The following is a 12,126-nucleotide window of genomic DNA, read 5'->3' on the forward strand; positions in this document are numbered from 1 at the left end:
AGTCTGTGTTTTTTAAGCTGTGGGTATCAAAATGCCTGGAATATGCGTTGCCCTGTAGCAATGGATCTAATTCGGTCCTGCTTTTGTAAATGGCAGTCCAGTTATAAGGGGGAGCTCAGACAGCTCTCTTTACAGTTTCAGACGAACAAATTTAGACCCATTTATTTTTTTTCTAAACCTGTTTCTCTTATATTTTTTATTTACCTCTGTTCTCAGCAATCTTTTGCTTACATTTTAAGGCCAGCTCCCTTGCTGAAGAATGCCCAGTTATCGGATACCAAAGCCCGAGAGATTTACTTAGACATCATTCAGTATATGCGAAGGATGTACCAGGATGCCAGGCTTGTTCATGCAGATCTCAGTGAATTTAACATTCTGTAAGTAATGTACATTGTCATATTCTAATTGTGATTTAGGGTGGAAGACTTGTGTTCAGTACTGAGGCGTAAACCTTCTCTAAACCACTCCTAACGGAAGTCATGCTATCTGCAGTGGTATCAATAGGAGCTCTATGGAACTAGATCCAAGTCTGATTCTAATGCCAAGCAAGTATGAATGGTGCTAAAATAAATCCAATTTATTGGCTAATTTATTTTGTAAAAAACGATCACTACCACCACAACCCCCCACCACCAAATAAACCTTGTCTATAGATGCCCTCCCAGAACAGGACGACCGAGCTGTAGCTGTCTTTTGGCTATAATGTGGTCAGCAAGTGTTCAATAAAGCTCAATAAGCTAATAAAATGCAATAAAGCTTTTATATTCAGGTCATTTGAATGTGCAGTATTCTTATATGAGAAATTACTTGGATTAGTTTAACAGTGCCAAGGAAGTACTTTTATACTGAAAACCCTGCAGACTTTGCTCAATTGATCCCTAATGTGCCGCTATCACTCTGAGAGCCAACATTGTTGCTTCTAAATTAAAAGCTTGACTGTTTTATATTCAGCCGTGTAAACACAATCTGGAGGCAAGGCTGATGGTTTGCCCTGAAAATAAAGTACATTCCCATGGGCATGTATCGACCCTTGTGGCTGTCATAAGAGATGACTTGGAAACGTTTGGCAGGAAAACACGTGGGGAATAATTGCTTGTTAGAAGGTTTTAGTCCTAGTATTGGGCACAGTGATCCATATACATTAATGTAATGAATAATGTGGCACTTACTTTGAATATAATGTGATGCATCTCCAAACACAGTGGTGTATTAAATAAACAAAATAAAAAATATTAATGGATTTGCAACTATACACAATAAATATTTCTTCATAGACGATAAAGTGCAGTATTTCAAAGTTAACAAATAATAATAATCCTGAATGTGTAAATATTGCAGCAATATTTAAATATAATAATTTTCATCATAGATAATAAAGTGCAATGATTCCGAAGTGACAATAATAGTATAAATATTGCTGCGATATTTACACATTCAGGATTATCATTATTGGTTTACTTTGGAATACTGCACTTTATAGTCTACGAAGAAATATTATTTATTTGTGTATGGTTGGACATCCATTAATAATAATTTGTAAAGTAATATGCACTATGCTATTGTCTTATTTGCACAGTTAAAGTATAACCAAAGGATAGAGTGGAGAGGGATTAGAAAGCTTGTCAGTTTTTATTGCTGTCTGTGCCCCCTTTAAGGAGATTCACCCTCTATTCGTCCTGTTTACCATTATCGTCAAAAGTAAATGGTTCTGTTTGGTTATGAGACAGAAAGTGAATGGAAATCTCCACAATGAAACGATGGCAAAAAAAATAAATGTGACAGGGCTTGTAACCCTCTTTTAATCTATCCCAATATTTTTTTTTTCCCTATAGTTCCACTTTAATGAGAAATGAGTTACGCATACAATGCTCATGCCTTTTATGTAGGAAATGCACTATGTGTGGCTCCAGCAGGAATTTAGTCACAGATATATATTTTTTTTTATTCTTTCATTTTTCTGCTCCTTCTTCTTCTTTTTTTTTTTTTTTTTTTTTACATTCGATAAGAGTGTATTTGGATAAACTAATTTTGTTTTTTCTTTACTCCTACTTCTCAATATAAAAGCTATCATAATGGCCAAGTTTATATAATTGATGTATCTCAGTCAGTGGAGCATGATCACCCACATGCTTTGGAATTTCTTCGCAAGGACTGTGTCAATATAAATGGTGAGTTTTCTGCATTTGCATGTGATTTTAAAGCATTCTGCGGCTAAACAGTCACCAGGGCTGTGAAGTGAATTTTTCAAGTGCCTGCCCCGTAACATCAACTGGTGTGGGTATGAGAGATGGTATTTAAAGCAGCTAAGTGCAGTGGGGAGGGTGATTTTATATTTTTTATGGAAGAGTTAACTTCTTCTATAATTAAAAATAAATACAATTATTAGTGGAATCAATGAATGGGAGGAGAGACTCCCTCCCATAGTGCAAATAGGACTTTTTATGATATGAGGTTGTTGCTGAGGGGAGCACATAAACACTTATAAAAATTTGTTTTTATTCTACAAACATGGATAAAAACATCATAATAACATGTATAGATGTGTGAATAACACAGGGCTATAACAAGCCAATAATACTTGTTCACAGCAAAAAGATTGAGTTCATAGACATAGAGTAAACCAGCGTGTTTCGCAGAGATGTACCTCTGCTTTTTCAGGGAATTTCATTATGCATCTAAATTCTCATTAAATTTGAAAAAAAGAACATCATTCTAATCGCAACAATCTATTAAATGAATTCATCATTTTACAATAGCAAAAGCAAATACAATGAAATTTTTTGAAAACATACTCAAGTTGTAAGTTTGTAAGTGAGAACTCCTCCATAAATATATAGAAGCCAAAGGGTCAGCACAACAGATGGGGAATTTTGTACCTTATGAAGCTGTTTAGCAGTTGCCTTTAGCTGCACAAATATTAATGGTTTCTTCAAGCATTGAAGAAAAAGGGTCAGCATAGCGTCCAGGCAACTAGCATTCTAAGAAGAAATAGTCAGTGTTAACCGGATTCTTTTACAAGACATTTTCCTCAAAGCTGAAACTTGGTTACATTTTAGTTTTTTTTGTCTTTTTGCTATGCAGCACCAGGGACATCATAATAATTTGTTGTTGTCAAATGTATTTATTGGGTTTAAAGTAAAGAGAAAACAGTAGATGCAATTGGCAATAAAAGATTACAGAAAAAGAAAAATGGTATCGTGTAATAAGAGTATTTGAAATATATATATATATATATATATATATATATATATATATATATATATATATATATAAAACTCAGTGTATGTATGTATGTTCCAGCATCACGTCCAAACGGCTAAAGATATTAACATGAAACTTGGCACACATGTTACTTATATGTCAGCAACAAACATAGGATAGGTGGTTTAACCCTTACCCACCCCCATTTGCCATGGTCGGGGTTTTCCTTTAAAGTCCCATTCAACTCTATGGGAAATACATGTTACTTCATAACTTCCAAACGGCTGTAGATATTTCGATAACACTTGGTCACATGTTACTTATATGTCCACTTAAACTATAGGATAGTTAATTTATCCCTTAACTACCCCCATTTGTGAGGGTCGGGGTTTTTGTTTAAAGTCCCATGCAAATCAATGGGAAATGTATGTTTCCACATAACTTCTGTACGCCTGGAGATATTTCAATAATACCTGGTACACATATTACTTATATGCCAAATAAAAATATATAAAAAAGAAAAAGTGCAGCGCTGAATATTCAGTGAAATGAATCAAAAAATATGGTGAATAATCAAAGTTCAGTGAAAAATCAATGAAATTTAAAAAAGAAAAAAAGGGGGGAGGAGGACACGCCCCCAAGTGATGTGACAGGTGAATGACCTGAAAGGCAGCTAGAAAGTGAGATCTAGCTGGATAATGTGTAATATAAACACACCGTGATAAGTGATGGGACACAAAAATAAATGATAATGAGAACCTCAAATGAAGTCCATATAATTTATACGTGTAACTCCAAAATGTAAGTGTGATAGTCCAAGGTCAAAATGGCCTATACAGTCCAAAGAAATATATATATACAATGTATTTCCTTTTTTGGAGTTGGTCAGAAGTTCTTTGTGGAAAAGACCAAATGACTGTAGAGGAATGGAAGATGGTGTGATCTTCTCAGGTGTGGAATTCAGATGTTCTTAATAAGCAGTTGGAACCTCATCAGCAATCCATAGTAGTATCCAAATAAACAAATATAAAGATGGGTACTCTTACCGGAAAGTGTGGACATACACGTCAGCGACGGTATGTCAAACACGCATGTACGAGCTCCTAGGCAGCCGTGATGTCAATGGGGAAGCTGTTTGATGTGCCAGCCTTTAATCCACCAGGACGGGTCCAATCCAATGAGAGGAGACAGCTCGTGCAGGTGTGGTTCTCAGATGAAGGAGCGTAATATGCAGGCCAAACGTAGAAACCATGTAAGGGAAAACGTACTCACATAGTGCGGTTAATCCCAAAACAAGCCTTTATTAGGCATAGAAAATAAAAGCCAAAATAAACAGAAAACTGGATAAAAATATATAAAATAGATAAAAAAGTACAAGCCCAGTGAAAGACGAGTACAAGTGATCACAAGTAAAATATGGCGTAATGAGCGAGTAGCGTATAAGCTATGTACCCGACATGTTTCATAACCCCAGTTGAAGAGCTCTGCCGCTCGAAACATGTCGGGTACATAGCTTATACGCTACTCGCTCATTACGCCATATTTTACTTGTGATCACTTGTACTCGTCTTTCACTGGGCTTGTACTTTTTTATCTATTTTATATATTTTTATCCAGTTTTCTGTTTATTTTGGCTTTTATTTTCTATGCCTAATAAAGGCTTGTTTTGGGATTAACCGCACTATGTGAGTACGTTTTCCCTTACATGGTTTCTACGTTTGGCCTGCATATTACGCTCCTTCATCTGAGAACCACACCTGCACGAGCTGTCTCCTCTCATTGGATTGGACCCGTCCTGGTGGATTAAAGGCTGGCACATCAAACAGCTTCCCCATTGACATCACGGCTGCCTAGGAGCTCGTACATGCGTGTTTGACATACCGTCGCTGACGTGTATGTCCACACTTTCCGGTAAGAGTACCCATCTTTATATTTGTTTATTTGGATACTACTATGGATTGCTGATGAGGTTCCAACTGCTTATTAAGAACATCTGAATTCCACACCTGAGAAGATCACACCATCTTCCATTCCTCTACAGTCATTTGGTCTTTTCCACAAAGAACTTCTGACCAACTCCAAAAAAGGAAATACATTGTATATATATATTTCTTTGGACTGTATAGGCCATTTTGACCTTGGACTATCACACTTACATTTTGGAGTTACACGTATAAATTATATGGACTTCATTTGAGGTTCTCATTATCATTTATTTTTGTGTCCCATCACTTATCACGGTGTGTTTATATTACACATTATCCAGCTAGATCTCACTTTCTAGCTGCCTTTCAGGTCATTCACCTGTCACATCACTTGGGGGCGTGTCCTCCTCCCCCCCTTTTTTTCTTTTTTAAATTTCATTGATTTTTCACTGAACTTTGATTATTCACCATATTTTTTGATTCATTTCACTGAATATTCAGCGCTGCACGTTTTCTTTTTTATTTTTTGTACACAATATTGTCTTTTGTTGGTGCTAGCTGCTACTGGTTTACATTATTTATAGTTAGCGCAACTTTTTCTTCCTTAAATAAAAATATATGACAGTTAAATTAACCCTTACCTACACCCTTATATAAAAGATGGGTATATTTATATTACTATGATTTTCCTCCCCAAAAGGTTAAGATAGGAAGACCCGGCAACGCCGGGTATTCAGCTAGTCTAATAAATATTTGTAGATCCTATGAGAAATATTAAAGGAATCATTAAAGCAGGTTAAAGTCAAACCAATCATGTTAGTCTATTACATTTGAACTCATATAAAATATTATAGAATATTATGATATAAACTGAACCGGATATAATTATATGATCTATAGCTATGGAGCAATTGTAATTTTAGAAATGAATTGGTTCAAAAACTAGCCGAAATAGGGGGGAGGGTATCCAAGGAATCCTGTGATAAGTGCTGTTTCTTGTCAGAGCGGGGTTTGACTGCCTAAGGAGAATTTGACAGTGCCATTTTCATATTCCCTTTGAGCGGCTTTTCTTTGAGAGTTTTAGTTGCGTTTTTTCCATGGGTTACCCCAAAAACCATGTTGTTTTGATCCCCGGGCTCTAGGGAGTGATATGGTGTAATTTATTTTGTAGTTACCCTGCCATTCGAACGTCTGTGAGAGCCGTTAAGAGCCGAGAAGGACAGAGCTTGAGCAGGACACGTCCATCGCCGGCCACTCCCCATCATAATAATTTATATGTAATAATGTGTGTCCCATGTCTAGCTGGCTGCTGCATAGAGTAGGAATCTTAACACCAACTGTTGTGAGCCTGCTTTCTTCTTTCATTGAAGTATTATTTCCAAGAATGCAAAGTGTTCTGTGATTGGAAGAAGTGCATCCTGTCACCTTTCTGCTTATCCTCCATTCACAGAATGCAAATCGATATAATTAATTCTATGAATGGAGGAGGAGGAGGAAGGAATGGTTGGGGAAGTGGTGCAACTCTGACATTCTCACAAAGGTTGATGTTGACCTCAGCAGCATTTGGAAGATCAGTGCTGTGGGAGAATATTTCTAGACTATTCAGCAGCCAGGTGGACATGCTTAGAGGTAAAGTATGTCTCTGCTGCTATATAGCCCCGAAACATTTACTAACATGGCTATATAATCTCAAATGTCTGTAACAGAGTTTTGATGATGAAAATGTGGATAAACATGTTTTTCCTGGAGGAAAATATAGAAATCCTTTTATGATTCTTTCTGCGGGGCTATGTTTGTAAATGAGTTCTGTAAGGAAAATATCCACACATAAATACAGGGTATACTATTTTTAAATATGTATTTGGCTGACTTAAACAGTAGATATTTATCTTCCTGTACCTGTGTTGAGTACATTTTACTAATAAAAAAATAACCTAAACATTTTTGTGCTTGGCAGATTTCTTTGTGAAGTACGATGTTGCAGTAATGACAGTACGAGAACTGTTTGAGTTCATCACAGATTCATCCATTACTCAGGATAACCTGGATGCCTATTTAGATAAGGTATTTTGATCTTTCATTTTTTTTTTTTTTTTGTAATCGCTTTACAGTGGCCTACCGGGCTAATTCTGAAATTTCTGTCATACATGTAAAAATCCTAATTTTATTTTATTTGCTACAAAATTACTTGGAACCCTCCAAACATATATATTTTTTCAAGTGGTTGTAAAGGTACATTTAAAAAACAAACCTGTCTATATTTGCCCGCTCTGTGCAATGGAATTTCACAGAACAGCCGCGAGCCTCTTCTTTTCGGTTGCGCCCGCCGGCGCTCCTGGCTCCTCCTCTCTGTCCAGTGCTCCCATGGGAAGTTGCCTCCCATGGGGCATTTGTGCATGCCCTTACCCGAGCCCTGCTGCTGTGTCCATTGACACAGACAGCAGGACTTGGCCCCACTCTCTTGTCACTGGCTTTGATTGACCGCAAAGGCCTCCCAGTTCCCCAGCAAAGCCAGCGAGACCCAGAAGTGAGGGGAGAGAAGAGCTGCAGATGTGCATGGCACTCGATCGAATGAGTGCTCAGGCAAGTAAAGGGGGGGGGGGGGGGTGAGGGGGATGCTGACACCTAAACATTTTTTAATTTAATGCATGGACCGGCTCTCAATGAAACTGGTTCACACAGCTCTGGGGAGGCTTCGGAGCGAATTGCACAGGAGTTTTATGTGTCTTCTGGTTCCGTTTTAGGTCCGAAATCTGACCTGAAACGGTGAACAGGGACGCATCGGACTCTTGCTGTGAGCAGCTCCGCACGGAGATGTGAACCTAAATCTGTTTTATCAGTTTATAGTCCACTTGTCATTATAATGTTTACATTTCGCTTATGGAGGCATTCTAATACAGGAGGTGTGTTTACTGGTCAGATCAGGGGAAAACAGAAAAAAAAGCATAAAAAAACAAATACAGCCACCACATCTAGTTAATTGGTAAGCTACAGTATATTACATTTTGGTTTTGGGTTTAATACTGCTTTAATAATGCCATACACTTGCCCTGCAAGTATTGTGCTCCAAACAAAATCTACACACACAGTTACATGGTAAGCAAGGTTGAAAAAAGACACAAGTTTATCAAGTCCAACTTATGTGTGTGCATTTATGTCAGTATTGCATTGTATATCCCAGTAGTCGTGGTCGTTCAGGTGCTTATCTAATAGTTTTTTTTAATTATCGATGCGCCCCCCCCACCCCTGCTGAAACCAATGCCTGTGGAAGAGAATTCCACATCTTTACCACTCTTGCAGTAAAGAACCCTCTACGCAGTTTAAGGTTAAATCCATTTCTTCTAGTTTTCTTCTAGTTTTTTTTCTAGTTCTTCATGATTGAATTTGTGTGGAGGCCTTCACTGTTAAAGGATTTTTATTAAAAATAGGTGTTTTTTTTGTTGTTTGTTTTTTAGGCTATGAAGATATCAGTTGAAAGAACAGAAGAAGAAAGATCAAGTCAAGATAAGGTTGATGAAGAGGTAAGTGCCTTGCAGCATATACACAGTATAACAACCAGTCAAATATCTGCATTTACCAATATTAAAAAAACTAAGTAAATAAGATGTCGGCTGCAGTGTGATTTTTACAGGAACAAGGTGTCCCATGTGGAGGATTTTTTTTTTTTTTTGCCTACTGCTCCGGTGACAAGTCTGAATTTTTGTGATATGTTTGTGGTCACTTGTGGTAAATCTATCGCCAAACCAATAAGCTTAGTCCAACTTTTTTGCTGTTATCGTGCAACCAATTTCCCAGCTGGGCTCTTGTCAGTCCCAGCCACTTAATACTCGAAAAAGTCAATGCTGGAATCCTTACATAACCTGCAGTTTATCAAGTGATCCAAGCAGCTTACAAATGAAATCATCACTGACAACAGACTAGCTAGGAGTAAGTCTTTGTAAGATGAAATGCTTTTTGCTGTGTACCGGACCACTTTTTGTTAACCTCCCTGGCGGTATGATTCTTTCAGAAAAAACATGCTGAAAGCGGTACCATTATTTGCAAGGAAATTTGGCGTTTTATATTGTAGGTCTGTCATTTTTAGAAATAACTCACTTAAATCTGACCAAACAAGCTTCTAATAGGCATCCCGGGTATGAATTTTTTTTAAAAACAAAATTATAAATTATAATATAATAAATAATTATAAATCAATATAACAAATAATAATATAATTATAATAAAAATTATTCAATAATGTAATCAAATCAAAATCACTGAAATTTGCTCAGTTGCAGAATTGTTGCTGTCATTATTTTTTTTTTTTTATGACGAATTTCCCCACAAATCGCTATCGCACAATTCTGCAAGTGATTATAATTTATTATCGCTGTTTTTTAGCTGATCTAAAACTATTTTTGACATAAAGGGACACTTTTGGTTGCTATGGACAATCTACAGTTTGCAGGGAGAAAGAAACGTTTTTATTATATAAAATGACATGCAGGGCAATGGACAGACCACTAGGGACAAGGGGGGTGTGTTTTTTTTACATACAGTACTGTAATCTATAAGATTACAGTATACTGTATGTATAGTGTTTGTTTACTTTTTTGAATTTGGCGCCGTTCTCCGTCCCCGTGCGTCGTAACGTCGCAGGGAACGGAGATCGGCGTCACACGGAGGCACTGTGTGAATCGAGCGAGGTCCTGCTCGCTCACACAGCGCGGTGGCATCGCTGGATCCAGGGACAAGGTAAGTGAAACTCCCTGTACATCCAGCGAGGCGAGCCCGAGTCTGACTCGGGGTTACCGATCCTTGCCCAAAAATCTCACCCCGAGTCAGACTCGGGAACACCGCCCAGGAGGTTAATAAACAAACTCTCCATGTTTATGTATAGACTTCATTGTTGACTTTTTTGGAGTATCAAGTGTTTATCCTGTGCACAGTTTAAGGCTGCATTCACACCTTCGCGACAAGATACGCCGCGTACGCGACGTTTTTTGCCGCGAGTATGTAACCTTTTTTTTTTTTAACAAAGCCTTCCCATTGCTTTGTATGGCCGAACGCCAATGCCGCCTGAAAAAAAGGGTCCGGGACTTTTTTTCAGGCGTACGGCGTCTGAGATGTGAACCATCTCATAGACAGCAATGGGAATTCTCCCCTCCAGCGGCACGAGCGTCCGGCGTTTTGTCGCGGAGGTGTGAGTGGGGTCTTAATGTGCCTCAGTTCAAGTGTTTTGTGCTGCAGCATGATTCATTTATGTATTTCAATGTGTATATATAATAAATATAGCATGAATTTTTGGTTGCTTTTTTTCAAAAGGGTGCTGGTTATAATCCGCTTCATCTGACTTTATGTATGTGATGCTCTTAATTTCCACCAGAAAATTGATAAATGCGCCTCAGTAAATTTATCAGATTAAAAACATGGATTGTTTACAGATTCCATGGCTAGGCTTTTGGATCAATAGGGTAATTTCCAATGCCTTCCCTACCTTTAGGGCAGTGTTTCTCAATTCCAGTCCTCAGGCCCCCCCAACAGGTCAGGTTTTCAGGATTTCCCTCAGATGAAAAGGCTGTGGTGATTACTAAGGCAGTAAAGCTGATCAAATCACCTGTGCAAAATAATGGAAATCCTGAAAACCTGACCTGTTGGGGGGGCCTGAGGACTGGAATTGAGAAACACTGCTTTAGGGGAACCAGGCAGTGGTGTCCAATTTTGCCTTTTGTTCCCACTAGTGCCATTGAGCCACTGGCTTCAAAACTGAAAGGAGATGCCAGAGGGTAGGGCCTAAGGATTTGGGCATTAGAGGAGCACATGTCATATGCTGGTCTTGGACACCTTGACACCTGGACAGCTTTCTCCTTAACCACTTAAGCACCGGACCAATACGCTGTCTAAAGACCAAAGGTGTTTTTACAATTTGGCAATGCGCTGCTTTAACTGGTAATTGCGCGGTCATGCAATGTTGTACCGAAACGAAACTTGCGTCCTTTTCTTCCCACAAATAGAGCTTTATTTCGATGGTATTTGATCGCCTCTGCGATTTTTATTTTTTGCGATATAAACGCAAAAAGACCGTAAATTTTGAAAAAAAATGATTTTTCTTATAACAAAAAGTAAAAAAAATCGAATAAACTAAATTTTAGTCAAACATTTAGGCCAAAATGTATTCAGCCACATGTCTTTAGTAAAAAAAATCGCAATAAGCGTATATTTATTGGTTTTCGCAAAAGTTATAGCGTCTACAAACTAGGGTACATTTTCTGGAATTTACACAGCTTTTATTTTATGACTGCCTATCTCATTTCTTGAGGTGCTAAAATGGCAGGGCAGTACAAACCCCCCCCAAATGACCCCATTTTGGAAAGTAGACACCCCAAGGAAACTGCTGAGAGGCATGTTGAGTCCATTGAATATTTAATTTTTTTGTCCCAAGTGATTGAATAATGACGAAAAAAAAAAAAAAAAATGTTTACAAAAAGTTGTCACTAAATGATATATTTCTCACACATGCCATGGTTATATGTGGAATTGCACCCCAAAATACATTCTGCTGCTTCTCCTGAGTACGGGGATACCACATGTGTGGGACTTTTTGGGAGCCTAGCCGCATACGGGGCCCCAAAACCCAAGCACCGCCTTCAGCATTTCTAAGGGCACAAATTTTTGATTTCACTCCTCACTACCTATCAAGGTTTCGAAGGCCATAAAATGCCAAAATAGCAAAAAAAAAAACCAAATGACCCCATTTTGGAAAGTAGACACCCTAAGCTATTTGCTGAGAGGCATGTCGAGTCCATGGAATATTTTATATTTTGACACAAGTTGCGGGAATATGACAAACTGATTTTTTTTTGCACAAAGTTGTCACTAAATGATATATTGCTCACACATGCCATAGTTATATGTGGAATTGCACCCCAAAATACATTCTGCTGCTTCTCCCGAGTACGGGGATACCACATATGTGGGACTTTTTGTGAGCCTAGCCGCATACGGGGCCCCGAAAACAAAG

General features: G+C 38.1%; 1 protein-coding gene across 2 annotated transcripts in view; it reads left to right on the top strand.

Annotated features, from left to right (window-relative positions):
- Positions 1-12,126, top strand: part of RIOK1 (RIO kinase 1) — a 59,495-nt gene that overhangs the window by 23,784 nt on the left and 23,585 nt on the right. For both annotated transcript variants that reach the window (XM_040353679.1, XM_040353678.1), the window contains exons 10-13: positions 240-377; positions 2,065-2,168; positions 7,084-7,190; positions 8,582-8,647. In XM_040353679.1, coding sequence (XP_040209613.1) covers positions 240-377; positions 2,065-2,168; positions 7,084-7,190; positions 8,582-8,647 — 415 coding nt within the window. The remainder of the gene's footprint in view (positions 1-239; positions 378-2,064; positions 2,169-7,083; positions 7,191-8,581; positions 8,648-12,126) is intronic.

This window comes from Rana temporaria, chromosome 5 (genome assembly GCF_905171775.1).
Source record: "Rana temporaria chromosome 5, aRanTem1.1, whole genome shotgun sequence".
NCBI classification, from domain to species: domain Eukaryota; kingdom Metazoa; phylum Chordata; class Amphibia; order Anura; family Ranidae; genus Rana; species Rana temporaria.